The sequence below is a fragment of the Etheostoma cragini genome, chromosome 1 (genome assembly GCF_013103735.1).
Source record: "Etheostoma cragini isolate CJK2018 chromosome 1, CSU_Ecrag_1.0, whole genome shotgun sequence".
Taxonomy (NCBI): domain Eukaryota; kingdom Metazoa; phylum Chordata; class Actinopteri; order Perciformes; family Percidae; genus Etheostoma; species Etheostoma cragini.
In genome coordinates this window covers 25561551-25576828 of record NC_048407.1, presented here as the reverse complement: position 1 = coordinate 25576828, position 15278 = coordinate 25561551, and the positions used below count along the sequence as shown (strand labels likewise).

The following is a 15278-nucleotide window of genomic DNA, read 5'->3' as shown; positions in this document are numbered from 1 at the left end:
CAGTAGTCAAGTCTACTAAAGATGAAAGCATGGACCAGTTTTTCCAAGTCCTGTTGACACATAAGTCCTTTAACCCTTTAACAAAACAACAGCAGTACATGTGTTCCTATGTTTTTTATACTTAAAATCCAATTTAAATGTTTTTAAAAATGGCATAACATAACACTAAACTGACCATGATTATTGACCATAGATAGACCATAGAATTTTGCTAATTTTTTTGTCTGCCACCAGCCCAGCCCAACACTTATGCCCATACATTTCTTCTTCTTTGCTGCCTTTTTTCTCTTGAAAGTGAAAAACTTTTTTTGTCCAGATCTGTGTGTCAGGGAGGAATGCGATGGTGAGCCAAGTCAGAGTGACGAAGCAGAAGCAGAAATGTCTCCTCCGAAATCACCATCAACACCCAAGAACGTCAAGTCCAAAAACTCTGGTGCAGTATGACTTTGTCTTTCCGCCATTGTGTTGGGACCTAGTGTTCTGTGTAAGCGGTTTTATTTCTGACACACTTTTAGAACATTTTGTGATCTACTTTTGAATCCCAACCCACCAGTTAAAAACAATGTAGTTGGCAAGAATGTAAGACCTGGCAAACTACAGTAGGTTAGCAATTTGTGCTGGTGACATATAGATTACTTGCAGTGGAATGTCTTGGTGAATTAAATAAATCACATCAAAAATAATTAGTAACACAAAACACATTTAACAGCCCTGGTTTTCTAACGTTACATTTTCTTTGAGCACTTCATTGAATCATTCAATTGGCAGATTACTGAGGAATTAAAAACCACATCATGTAAAATAAGCATTTAAACTGAAATTAAATTTAAAAAGACCAATTGTTCAGTGGAACTGCAGTAGAAAGACCTGAAGCAGAAGTAACACCAGATGACTACACAGCAGTAACAAGCTTAAAGCCATAGTTTAACTTATTCTCTTTATTGAAGAGTTAGATGAGAAGATACCAGTCTCATGTCAGTAAATATATGTAAACAAGAAGCTACCGCTACCTGCTGTTTAGCCTTGCTTAGCACAAAGAGTGGAAATTAGAAAAGTAACCATAACGCCCAGTAAATTCACAACATGTTGTTAATAAGTGAGCAGATTTTGCTACACAATCTTTGTGTTAAGCTAATTACATGCGTGTAAGTTTAGGATCCATTTTGACCATCCAGCAGAGTCAGATTGTGCGTGAGAGGTGTAAAGAGGTTGCGATAAAAAGAGTAATTCTCTCATAGAGTCAAATAAACCCTGCTGCAGTGGACGGCAGTAAACTTCTTCTTTTTTTTTTTTTTTTAAATGACAAACCTAACCAAATAAGGTCTTGATAAAAACCACCCACATCCTCCTGGCCCTCCCCATACCGCATAGAGAGGGGGCATCCACCCCGTAGGTAGTCAGGCACAATTCATCCCCAGTGTGTTCTCTTCCCACGGTGCTGGATACAAGGGAAGCCAGTGCCTTGTGTGAGTAGGTGGAAGGAAACCTTGTACCTTAGCAACGATGTGCATGTTCTTCTAAACCACCCCCGGCTGAACGGAGGAAGGCAGAGAGGAAGGGAGGGAGTGAAGGAGGGAGGCAGAGGCAGACACAGTGGAGTGTACACCGTCACTGCCACGAGCTGCAGGACACACTGTGTTGTGTCTGTGTTGGCTCTCTGTTGCCCTCCACTGGTCAACAACTTAGTAAAATCATATACATAGTATACATCCACAGCACTTCACATAAGGAATCAAATCACCTTTAATCACCTAACTGATGAGCCACCCTTAAATTCCATTTCAGTGATATCCTGTCAGAAACTCGGAAATATTTACTGTAAGGCAGGGGTCTTTAGCATTTTTTAGGCCCCCTTAGCTTGAAAGTGAGACGGATCAGGAATAAATTGTATAAAACTGAGTTGCATATTAACCTGGGCCTACAGTAACATTTAGGGCAGCCTAAAGCCTTTATACATACCTGTTTATGGTGCATACAATGCTAAGCTATCAAAATAAAAATTATTAACATAATCATATATTATACATAATGTTTTAATGCTAAACATACACAAACGCACAGTGAATCCTTCTGGCTACCTTACCTACTTACTAATCTGATATGGGACCATTTATTATTGATAATAACATGTTGGATTTGTGTTTTGGTATATATTGAGACAAATTTTACTTTGGAAAATTACTTTTTTTGAATGATTAAACAATAACTTGGTGCCCCCCGCAGTAACTCTGAGGACCCCCTGTTGAAGATCACCGTTGTAAGGGTTGTAATATTGGTCTTTTATTTCCCTTCCTGTAGAGTTTTCCCTGTTTTCCTTCAACAATGGCATGGTGGTGTCATCTTGCCGGGAGCTGGACAATAACCGGAGTGCCCTTTCTGCCGCCTCGGCCTTTGCCATTGCCACCGCTGGTGCCAATGAAGGCACGCCAACCAAGGAAAAGTACCGTCGCATGTCGCTCGCCAGCACAGGTCAGTCACATGAGGGGATGCCATTTCTGTTCACCAATACAAAGGCTTTTTGAGGACTATTATGGAATTAAAAGTAAACTAATGCAATCTACTTGCATAAACAGTAGCTCAAATCTAGTTTAATCGACACATAAAACTCCTTGATTATGACTTTGTATTTGTGGTTGGATTATTTAGCCATAGTGCCTTAAAGCATAGAGCAGTTTTATGCCTCATAGCCACAAGGTGGCCTCCAAGCAAATTAGAAATGGGATGTCCTCTGTTCATTTTATGTCATTATTTAAGCTATTTCAGTGCAATTAACTCATATTATCATTATTATTATTATTGTTATTATTAGAATATAACTACATTCTCTCTTGTATAAGGAAACAAACTGATAATTTTACATGGTGAACAGGTTTTCCTTATGTTTTTGATTTAATTAAAGGTGATTGTTATTATACATGTGGCAACACTAATGAAAAGTGATCAACTGTAAACTGTTTGTTTTTTCACCGCTCAAGTTTCCTGTATGTCAGGTTACTGTAATATGTTGGCTTCATCCACACCACATCCCCAATGCTGTTAGTTGCTGTACTTGTACTGTAATATTTAGTAACATTGCACAGCATGAGTAAAGTCTGGTGGAATGAGGGGGATATAAATATTACTGTGGCAAAGGCATTTACATTTACATACATACCTAATTTGTTATTTAAATAGTCAGATACACAGTTTTCTTCTGTATCTTGAAGCAAAATAACAAAATGTAAAGGAAATAATCAGTATGCAGGTAAAGGTAATGGTGACATCACACAACTGATTGCTTTGTGGTATGGAAATTTAGTTGGCTGTCACTTTATTCCAGGTTTTCCTACAGATCAGAGGAATGGGGACAAAGAGTTTGTCATCAGGAGAGCTGCCACAAACAGAGTCCTGAATGTGCTGCGTCACTGGGTCTCCAAACACTCGCAGGTAAAGTTCACTTTCCCTTCTATTGTTTTATTTTTTCTTTGTTTTAATACATTTTTTGTATATGCCTTTGCAGAAGAAAAACAACACTTTCAACCAAACTCTGCTGTTGTTCCTGTGTATGTCCTCAGGACTTTGAGCTGAACACAGAGCTGAAGATACGGGTAATTGGCTTCTTGGAGGAGGTGATGCATGACCCAGAGCTCTTGACACAGGAAAGAAAGGCAGCTGCCAACATTATCAGGTTGGGTTTCTGTTATCAACGCTTCATCACACATACAGTCATATTTGGTTGTCAGTTTCCTGTAGAAAAAAATGTTTTTGCAAGAGTATATCTGATGCTGACTGAAGTAATCTTAATAAAAGTGGAGCTACAGTAGATCACAGGCCCTGGCCTAAATCTGAGCCCTGGTGGACCTACACAGAATGTACATGGACACTGACAGTGGGCCTACACAAACTGTAGAAACTTTTCTTCTTTTCTTCTGTGCAGCAGTTTCTGAATATCCACTTAGTGTTTTCTATTTCTCCAGGAAAGAGAGAACAGGCTTTTACATTGGTACAGCATGGCAAGAGCAGTATGGTGTGCGATCCAACCAACCTGTCAGCATTCACTATTGATACTAAACATTATTAACCCCGAGGAGCTGACGCCAAAAGTGCCTGTAACCAAAACTGAACATAAAGAGAAATCAATACCCAAGTTGGGCACTTTTGGACAGGTTGTGACGAAGGACGACCTCTGCAGGCTGGTAAAACTGGCTGATGAAAATCAGCCAATCAGGAGCGGCACTGCACTCTACTACTCGCCGAAGAAGACAGCTTATATGTATGCCTACTCAAGTAATGGCAATTGTGAACAAAACTGTCAAATAGTAACATTTTTCTATTTGCATGTAGGACTCTCACTCAGGAGGACCCTGGAGACAACCAGGTCACGCTGGAAGAGATCACGCAGATGGTGAGAGAAAGATCACAAAAGCCCATTCAGTATAAAATAAACCCTCTTACTTCTTAAAAATGACAGTGGATCCTGTTGAAATGATTTGTGCTTTAGTTGTGATAATGCTTTTCACTGCATTTGTCTTTGCAGCAGGCCATGGAGGACTGTAAGACTGAGCCGTTTGAGAGCCACTCTGCCCTGGAGATAGCTGAGCAACTAACACTGCTCGACCACCTGGTCTTTAAAGTCATCCCATACGAGTGAGTACACACACATACATGTGTGTACGTGCATGCACACACAAACGTACAAACACAGGCACTTGGTCTACACGATAAAAATGATCTAAGGCTGAGTGGGAGGGTGAAAGGAAACACAAAACACAGTGCATTTTGGTGTGTTTTTCCATTGTTGATTATTTGAAACAGCTATTTTTATTCTGCAGGGAGTTTTTTGGTCAAGGCTGGATGAAGAATGACAAGAACGAGAGAACTCCCTACATTATGAAAACAACCAAGCATTTCAATGATGTATGTGTTTGGTCTGTTATTGTTATTAAAAAGATAAATGTGTATTATAGATAGATAGATATCGATATATCTATCTATCTATCTACGTATTTTTCTCTTTTTTTTTTGTCAGATCAGCAACAGGATCGCCACAGAGATCCTGCAGTGGGACGATGTCAACCTGCGAGTGGGGGTGATTGAGAAATGGGTGGCAGTGGCTGACATCTGTCGCTGCCTGCACAACTACAATGCCATGCTAGAGATCACATCCTCACTCAACCGCAGCTCCGTCTTCCGCCTCAAGAAGACCTGGCTTAAAGTCTCCAAGCAGGTATCAGACAATTCTGACATTTTTAGAATGTCCTGTTGCACCGACAAGTTAACTCGGTGCAACACTTTCAGGTTGTAGCTTAATTGTTCATGTAATCACAATCAAGTTCAGCTGGCCCTGAAGGAATAGTTTGAGAAGTTTGATACCACTCTAACTGGTACACTACCAACCATAAACTCACTGGCAATAACTTCCTGGAATTTTGTTGCCACTGTAACGTTGAAACCAGCAGAGACTCTAGGAAGTTACTTCTCCCAGAAATTGTTCCAGCACACATCTCCCATTAAAATCCCAACTTGTCATTTTTTAAGCGTTGATTTTGGGTTGGGTTAAACATACCCGATGTAACTTGTTAATGATTAAGCTTTAAAGGTGCTGGACAGAGCCTGGCTAGCTGTTTCCAGTCTTTATGCTAGGATAAGTTTTCCCTGCTCTGGGTTCACATTTAGCATACACATATGAAAGTATTATCAGTGTACTCAATTCCCCAAATGGAAAACTATACCTCAGCTTTTTTCCTCCAGCCACAGTGAGCACTTAAAAAAAAAAATGAAAGTTTAAACAACTTTAATTCTAACAGGGAATTTAGTAGATTAAACAAAATGAAGGGAAGACCACTTCCTCTTAGAGAGGCTCATAGAATTGTCATTAACTGTAAATTGTTTTTAAAATGTTCAGAAATATTGAGAAGATTTCGATTACATTTTTGATTGCTGGTAATAACAGTTTTGCTTTTCCTACTTCTAGACAAAGACTGTGATTGACAAGTTACAGAAGCTGGTGTCGTCAGAGGGCCGATTCAAAAACCTGAGAGAAGCTCTGAAGAAGTAAGTATTTAGAGCGTTTCGATTTCCTGTGCTCACACACTGTGGTGGAGAAGTTTTATATGTTCCTCTTTATGTTTGTGTACTATAACTCTATGTCTGTCACGTGTCTCGTCCTCAGCTGTGACCCCCCCTGTGTTCCCTACCTGGGAATGTACCTGACTGACCTGGCTTTCATCGAGGAGGGAACACCCAACTACACAGAGGACAACCTGGTCAACTTCTCCAAGATGAGAATGGTAGGACACTAGTGTACTGAAGCACACCCAATAACATGCACTTTTACATTGTTTCTTTCTTATATTGTTTTAATTTCATTTGTCTCCAGATATCTCACATTATAAGGGAAATACGGCAATTTCAGCAAACGGCTTACAAGATTGATTATCAACCAAAGGTGAGGTTAGCTTTTTGTCAGTGTTGTTGTATTGTATATTTCAAACTTTTTTCAGGACTTTGATTACATGTTTGGAGGTTTAATTTTACAAATTTTTGCGAAGTCATTTTAGTCTTCCTATTGGTTAAGTCTGTATTGTTCACTAATAGGTATCAGCGTTAACAGTACTCAAAATTGGCCAGTTAAATTGTCAAAATGAACTAATTTATTGTATCTTTTTCTATTTAACTAGAACAAATGTAGTAGTTAAGGTTAAACTGTATGATCCACAAGCTACTGGGAATAATGTGTATCTTTGATTGCTAGTCCGTCAGTGATTGGCTGTAACAATCTGACAATGATAAAGACAACATTATTGTGTATCATTTCTTTTTTTTCTTTGTTTTTCAGTACACAGCTTACATTTCAGTTTGTTTTAGATATATGGCCTCTCGGGACACTTATTTTGAGTTTTGTCTATGTTCACTATTGCTTTAGGTTGCAAAGTACTTGCTGGACAGCAGTACAGCCCTGGATGAGGAAAGCCTTTACGACGCATCTCTCAGAATCGAGCCCAAAACTTCATCATAAAGAGGATTTCTCTCATCAAACCTCCTATTGACCAAGTTTCAAGTTATTTATTGCATTATTTATTACAGTTCCAGAGAAGCAGTTGTTGGCAATGAAAATCTTGGCTCTCAGGCTCCAACCAACAATGCTCATTAAATATTTATAAAAAGAGGGGTGACCGCTGGCGGCTCGGGTTCAAATCTGACCTAAGGCTCTCTGCTGCGTGTCATTCCTCATCTTTTTCCCTCCTTTCCAGTCAAAAGAAAATCACTCAAGTACAAATTGCCAATCCAAGACATAAAATACAGCAAACATTCTAGAGACACAATATAACGTATATAAAATAAATGAATATAAATTTGTAGTAGACAGGTATTGCAACATGAATAAACTAAACACATCTAGTAAATGTGTATGCATAATAACAAATAATGTATATTAGGGCTGTCAAAATAATGCTGTAATTTTGATTAATTAATCTATGAAAAAAAAAACTTGCTGAAAAAGACACAGATAATCCATTCCGTATTGACCTTTGACCCAGAGCCGTTCAAGCCGCCATTTGACTGTAAAATGAAGGAGGGAGACGAGAATGCGCTGCCAGGATCATTGATTGGAACATTTACCTATAAATGTCATAGTCATATTGTTGATTGTTATGGTCAACATTTGAACAGTAAAAATAATAATAAAAAGAGTTTTTGAACTTTAATGTCACAAATGCCGATTATTCATTGATTTATTTGAATTTTAATATTGAAAAAACGTTCACAGCTAAAATTATTTATGCGATTAATTTAGATTAATTAATCACAGGGTATGTAATTAATTTGATTAAAAAATGTATAAATTACATATATATACATATCCAGAGATGTAAACAGCCGTAAAACAGTATGTGATAAGTGTATGGAGGTCTTGATGACCTCAAGAGTTCAGCAGTCTTATGGCCTGTGGCATGAAGCTGTCCCTGAGCCTTGTGCTGCACCAGCGCTTGCTGCGGTTCTGCCTGCAGGATGGCTACCCCTAGGGTGGTTGGGGTCCCTGACAATCCTTTTGGCTTTCTTTCTGCACCGCCAGGTGTAGAGGTCCTCCATGGATGGCAGCTCCGTCCTGGTGATGTGCTGAGTAGTTTCACCATCCTCTGTAGAGCTCGGTAGAGTGCGTTGCAATTGCCATACCAGGCGATTATGCAGCCAGTGTGGCTGCATTACTGCAGTTGCAGTGGAGTGTACAGAAACAATATATTATAATGTACATACTATTATTTGTATTAGACAAAGTAGGCTGTGCCCTTCTAGTATGTGGTCCCCAATGGACTCGTTCTGTATAATTGTTATTAGAGACTGAGTAGAAGCCCAGAGAGGTTTTATTTATATAGTTACAGAGTATTTATGTTATTAATCGTCTTAAATACCATTTTATGATAGTTATTTTCAAACAGAATACACAGATGATAACGCATACAGACAACCTATTTAGTCATATCGTATTTGGAATGTGCAGTACATAATAAGCTATCCTTTATGAAAAATGGGGGTCACATTTGACACTTGATGATCAATTCCCGCTTTTCTGCTCAGATCTCAAAGTCAAAGAGAAAACTGCACATAAGCTCAGTTGTCCCCATACAAACATTCTGCCTGACTATTATAGCAAGCATTTCTTTAGCCTATTTGTCCTCAAGTGTAGATCTTCAAAGTCAAAAGTAATACAAATATCTGCTAATCTACTAGTTGCATGATCATTAATTCAAAGTTGTGTAGTAAGATTTAAGATATTAGTCCTGGTTGATTTGAATCCAGCGCAGAAAAGACAGATTCTGCCACCAAAAGTAAATACTGCTAATTATTGGATGTATATTTGTGGAATGGGATGTGATTACCAAAAACGTCAAGGTTTGGAAATGTTTACACTTTTTAAGACTTTCCTTTCAGAGAAATAAATGGGGTAAACATTGGAACTGCTGTGGTGGCTAAAGTTGAATCATGTGCTCTGATTTTTTATGTAGCCACTGAATGAGAAAGACACTTGGAAGTGTTGGGAGTCAAACTAAAACATTACCTGCTCATTTCTGGTTGAAATGTGAAACATGTTTTCAGTTTGGAGAAATGGGTTTTTATACTCTGCTTCTCATCACTTTATTCCCCTGGTGGGCAACATGATGTACAGTATAAGCGACGGGCATTGTATGTAGCAGATGTAACCAGTATTGAGCCACTTCATGAAGTTAAATTCCCAACTTCACTCAGACAGTAAGAGCATAGTTTGTATGGTTAATCCTCTTTGGCCAGTGCATTATGGTTTTGCCTTAATCATGAAATGGATTATATACCACACACGTATGTAAACTATTTTGTTCTACGATTTGCCAGTGAAGCAGAAATATTTGCTGTGTACAATATTGTGTACAGGCAGTCTGATGCATTTCCTAACGTGCAATGTGTTAAAAACATATCCCTCGAAATGTGTTATCCTTATGATTGTTCAACTCTGTAATAAACTCTGTGTATAATACCTTAAAGCAAATGTTGAAAACAACTTATAAGTGTAACACATTCTGTATCCTGTCTATTCTAATGTGTTGGCAGGAACTATACAGTAGTAATATTGTGCTTATTCTTAAAATATTTATAGGTATTTTTTACAGGCTTTGTATAAAAACACCTTGCTGCTTAAGTGGCACGCATGTACCACTTTCACGTGTTCAAATTAAATCTATATCTAGAACAGTATGTGAACTGTATTTGAACCCCACCCTTGCACATGAATCTGTACCCTCTTAACAGGCACATCAAATGTTTGCAGTGAGCAATACCCAGTGGTATGAGAATTATCTTTCAGTCTATTTCAACAGCTTGAGTAGTATTTCCAGTTTTGTATAAAAGTGTAATTCTTTCCTGATTACCTCTTGTTAATAAATTTATTCTTTCTCAGGGGGAGAAGTGTCTCCAAGGCTGCCACGTTTGTTTTACAGTGTAAACTAAGCTACCTGTTAACCCGGAAACGTTGTGTTTGTAGGCTAGTTGTAGGCTACATGTAGGGGGGGGGGGGGGGGGGGTTAAAGTAAGCTTACTCATGTGACGCTCTCACAGCTTGTTGGAGTCCTAGGGGGTGAGGCATGGCGCTCCGTGTGGTTTGCTTCATCAGTACCGTATTTAGTTTAGTTCATTTAACACCGTTACATCTGCCCAAAGGTAAGGAAACGGCCATGAAGTTGAACGTTTTTTATTCGATTATTTTTTGCTTGTTGCAAAATGTTGCTTACACTAATATTTCGTTGAAGCTAACTCATAGGCATACGGTGTCATGCCTATGAGTTGGCTTCCACCTCCAAATAGTTTCCAGTTAACATTGATGGCTAAGACATCATCAATTACAACTGAAAGAACTCATCTCCTTAAAAATAGCAACTGCAATGTAAAAGTAAAAGTATTCATATGGAGAAAATGGCCACTGCTATTATGGAATTATTACTGATGCAGACGTTATCATTTTACTTTTAGTTATTCGATGTGGAGCTATTATTTACTATTTAATATACTATTATTAGTTTGATCTATAGCAATGCATTATATTTTACATGACCATCAATGTTTTCTATGCGAAATCTTAATATGTAAACTAGTCACTACAGCTGTCAAATGCAGTGAATTAAAAATTCCAGTGGATTAAAAATTGTATTAAAAATGACCTCTGAGTGTACTCTTAAGGTAGAGGAATGAAATCCAGCACATGTAGGCCTACCTTCAATTTGTGAGAGATTATACTAAATTACATTTCCCTGATAAATGGGTTCAGGACTGAATTTAATAGTTTGAAGTGTTAATTATTAGGCGGCTTTTGTTAACTTCAGTGGCTTTCTTCTGTCTCGAATCAGGGGAATATGGATTCAAACAGTGGATGTCACAGGTATGATCAGAATAACAAAGTTATTGTACACAGTACTTCACAGTCACTTATGAAATGTTCTATTTTGAATGCTTTGATAACAAGCTTTTAAAAATGTCAGTTATTTCCTGTGTAGCTATAAACTGTTACATTTCTCTCTTTTAACATGCAGCACAACAAGGTTTATGATCTTGAGGAGTATTACCACCGGCTCCACATATTCACTGAGAATGGCAGATTTATTGAACATCACAATGCTGGAAATCACTCATTCACAAGTACAGTACAACCTGTCTTGTGACACATTATGTGTAGATTATCGCCAAGTGTGGGCAGCCAGCTCTTTTTTTAAAACAAAATATTTTATAAGGTTATGAAAGACATGCATGTCCTTACAACATTGTTCATTTTTAAATCTAGTGGGACTGAATCAGTTCTCAGACATGACGTTTGAGGAATTCAGGAAATTAATCCTCTTGACAGAGCCTCAGGTATGATACATATACTACCTTTTACTCAGCTGGTGCTTTTATACATATATACGTTTTCAATTGCAATCTTTTGATTCTGTTCTCTTGTAGAACTGCTCAGCTACTACAGGTAGTCATGTCAGCGGGGCTGGTCCTTATCCCGAGTTTGTAGACTGGAGGATGAAGGACAATGTTGTGACTCCCGTGAAAAAACAGGTATCCAATTACAGTGCTGAATTGCCGCAAAATACAACCACAATCTAGAGGGAGAACCAGGATGGCAAGCATTTGGTAAAGGACGTTAATCCAAGGATATGCTTTAACGTTCCTGCTAGTTTATAGTGGGAAATAGAACTGAGAGTTTCAGACGAAACTCTTAGATCCTTGGGGGCTTGTGACAGTGTTTTTGTCAGTTAGACTTCCTCATCAGCCATGGCTGTATTGCACAGGACAAGAACACTCATTATTTCCACTTACAGTAAAGTACATCAATCAAACATATAGTTACATTATTAATCTTATCTGGCTTGACTAATTTAATAATCGTGTGACAAAGACAGCAGAGAAAATAGGTAATTTACATTACTCTGCCAGAGACACAGAGGACAATTTTTAACTTATTTCACAAGCAATCAACCTCATGTAAAAAATGAGTGGAGAGCTTCTTTGACGCGTTATTATGGATCCCATGTTACTCCTATGCAAGTCCCGCCCTACCAAGCAGCTAGATTGGTTGGAGTTAGGCATTGACCTTGAGTAGTTAAGGTTAGGATTAGGATAAGGTTAGGAGGAGGTTAACTTGTGTAAGTTTAGACGCGTGGCCAATAGTAGTGTGTGAATACTATTGAAGGGGGGGCCTTGCCTCGAAGTTACGTGGGCTCCATAATAACGCTTCTTTGACAGACAAATTAATTACCAGTTGTTTGAGTTATATTGTGTTTGCGTATTTAGGGTCACTGTGGAAGCTGTTGGACCTTCTCTGCTACAGGCTGTTTAGAGTCAGTGAATGCTATTGCTACCGGGAAGCTAATACCTCTGGTAAGATCTGTCTGACTATTGTTATTTAGTAGTACTCATTCATCTAATAGATCTCACTTGTGGCACTTCAGGTTATCGCTGTGTTGAGAGATTTGAAGGGGTGTGGCTTTCTTATTAGGGTAACTTAGAAGATGTGCTCGCAGTGGAAATCTCTGTTTGACAGTATGATCTTAGTGGTTTGTCAATTTTTTTAGTTTTTGATTTTTAAATTTAGTGATAACTGTATAAAGCTTAAAGCAATTTGCTTTTTGTATCAGTCCGAGCAGCAGCTGGTAGACTGTGCCAAAGACTTCAAAAATCATGGATGCATGGGGTAAGTAACACTGATTTGACATTAGTTGTTAGTTTTTGTAGTTATAGCCATAACATATGAGACATTATAAGTTACAGTAATAACAAGAATACTTGCGTTTAAGGCTTCAACCTGTTGAATACTGCCTGATTTGTTTCAGTGGACTCCCAAGCCAGGCATTTGAGTACATCAAATACAGCAAGGGTCTTATGACAGAGGAGGACTATCCCTATAAAGGCCATGTATGACCTTTCTGAAGTAATTTCCCAGTGTATTTTTTTCCTTATTTAAAATACATTCTCAATGTATGTTGTTCCCTACCTGTCTTAGGATGACAGTTGCCATTTTGAGCCTGCACTTGCAGCTGCTTTTGTCCGGGATGTTGTCAACATTACAAGTGTGAGTGAACACGCACGTGTATACTGTACATGCAAAGTTACATTCTGCAAGAAATGTTGTCCTTAAAGAAAGACTGAATGTTGACTGTTGGGCCACAATGTCACAAATCCAGTACAGTTAACAATGTCTTTGTTGGTAACTCGATAATAGGAAAAGACAAAAGCAGCTATTCTGGTATACGGAATGAGTTTCTTACTATTGTGGGGCATTGTGTCACTGTTGTGAATACTTACACTTACAATTTTTTACACTGGATTGCTAACATTTGACTTATACTATAACAACTTTACCTCCTAACAATATTTGCTTTTCATTTATTTATTAAAATCTCTGTATGTTTGTCCATCCACAGTATGATGAAAAGGCCATGGTTGATGCTGTGGCCCGGCTCAACCCTGTGTCTTTTGCCTTTCAAGTCAAGGCTGATTTTATGCACTACAAAGAAGGTGTCTACACAAGGTGAGCAAAGGACCTAAGTTCACTAGCACTTAGGTAGGTTAGGTTCAAAATAATTAGGAAAATGTGTGGCCATGTTGTGTCTGTACATTTCGCACTTTGGAAATATTTATAACACACGTGTGGGATGTTTGTCTAGTAATTCACCAGCACAGAAGTTATTTAATAGGAAAGAGGATTAAGGAACTAATATTGCTACTGTACAAGTAAAATCTGCAAAATCCTAGTTAATGGCTGTTGGCAAGATGTGACAGAAAACTGCATGCATGACATTAGAGCACAGCACTTTTGTTGGATTTAGTGTTTTTGTACCACTTTGCATATCTATTTGCTTTTTGCTATTGACATTGGTGTTGGACCAGTCTATTGACCAGAATGTAAGTACTTGCTGGCTTTGGAACATGTCTGCTCATAACATGGAGCTATTCATACGTTGGCAACTATGATGTTCGAATGGCTCATGGCTCATTTTTTATGGTGCTCACAGTTATGAGTGCCTGTAATTCACTTTACTGAACTTTTTTGTCCTTTCTATCACAAATGTGCTGGTGTTAGTTTGTGTTTCTCTTTTTCTTTGTCTTGAACAGGCCTACATATACATAAAGAAATTAGACAATAAATACACATCTTTGCATAGGCAGGTTTTAATACAATATTTAATGAGATTTGGAAGAAAATGTTCTCTCAGGTCCAGACCAGTGGCTGTTTCAGATGAGTTTTATTTATTCCACAGCGGAGAAAGAAGCTGTAGGATTCTCTCTGACCAGAATGAGTTTTCTGGTCTCAGGGTAGGGTTACAGGAAGCAACAGAATACCAAAAGCTGAGAAGAAATTCACTCACAAAACTATTTGAGTAGATTTGCATAGACCTAGTCTTGCATTGACGGACCTTCCTTCACAGGACTGTGGACGAGGGTCTGGCTAGTCCACACAGCATTGCGGGACGGGAGAAGAACGTGCTTTTGTTTATTGGCATTTCTTTAAACCAATCACCATTGTCTTTGGCGGTGCTAAGCGAGCGGAGACACGCTGCAAAATAGCCTCTGGAAGGAACTTGTTTTGGTGGAACGTGTACGTTTGGATGTTGTTATGTCATGCAGAAACAGAAAGCTCCGATTCAACAGATAGTCTAGCTAACTGTCTGTATTTAACCTGTAGAGATCTGAAGAGCAGTTAACCATAGTCCTCAGACAGAGTTAATTAACACAGTAGACACTTAAAGTTTTCAAAGTTGGAAAATAATAAGAACTTAAGCAGTAACCAGGAAAGAGGGTATCAGGACACAATAAGACTAAAACTGTTTTAAATGTCATTCTACAGAGGACATAAGCCCAATCAAGCTGCAAAACAATGTACTGTATCGATTTAAAAGCATTGGTGTTGTCTGTTTAGCACTCAGTGTGAGAACACAGCAGACAAGGTGAATCATGCAGTCCTGGCTGTGGGTTATGGCAATGAGGAGACCGGCATGCCATATTGGATTGTGAAGAACTCTTGGGGCACAGCCTGGGGAATGGATGGGTAAATATAGTCTGTGTGCACGTGTTTTGGTATGAAGACTTGTTACGGCTTCCACTGATCATGGACACATTTCTTTTTTATTCCATCAGATATTTTTTGATCGAGCGATGGAAAAACATGTGCGGACTGGCTGCGTGCTCTTCCTACCCTCTACTTTTAGATTAAGGAGTAACATGGCAACAACGTGGACAACTGATAAAACTACAGTAAAATGTCACCCAGTGACAACATATAT

At 38.5% G+C, this 15278-nt stretch overlaps 2 protein-coding genes across 4 annotated transcripts in view; both read left to right on the top strand.

Moving 5' to 3' along the window:
- The window catches only part of LOC117934534 (ras-specific guanine nucleotide-releasing factor 1-like), a 25136-nt gene extending 17825 nt beyond the window's left edge, over positions 1-7311 (top strand). For all 3 annotated transcript variants that reach the window (XM_034869443.1, XM_034877485.1, XM_034885413.1), the window contains 12 exons: positions 317-433; positions 2299-2469; positions 3320-3426; positions 3555-3667; positions 4324-4384; positions 4520-4626; positions 4812-4896; positions 5009-5206; positions 5954-6033; positions 6152-6269; positions 6359-6427; positions 6905-7311. In XM_034869443.1, coding sequence (XP_034725334.1) covers positions 317-433; positions 2299-2469; positions 3320-3426; positions 3555-3667; positions 4324-4384; positions 4520-4626; positions 4812-4896; positions 5009-5206; positions 5954-6033; positions 6152-6269; positions 6359-6427; positions 6905-6997 — 1319 coding nt within the window. In that variant the 3' untranslated portion in view covers positions 6998-7311. The remainder of the gene's footprint in view (positions 1-316; positions 434-2298; positions 2470-3319; positions 3427-3554; positions 3668-4323; positions 4385-4519; positions 4627-4811; positions 4897-5008; positions 5207-5953; positions 6034-6151; positions 6270-6358; positions 6428-6904) is intronic.
- A 2725-nt stretch (positions 7312-10036) lies between these two features.
- LOC117943849 (pro-cathepsin H-like) lies at positions 10037-15278 on the top strand. The gene is made up of 12 exons (XM_034870644.1): positions 10037-10173; positions 10857-10888; positions 11040-11145; positions 11288-11358; positions 11449-11553; positions 12289-12375; positions 12633-12688; positions 12828-12909; positions 12998-13066; positions 13419-13525; positions 14915-15043; positions 15133-15278. Exons 1-12 carry the CDS (start codon positions 10098-10100, stop codon positions 15206-15208), a joined length of 996 nt encoding a protein of 331 aa, XP_034726535.1. The 5' UTR covers positions 10037-10097; the 3' UTR covers positions 15209-15278.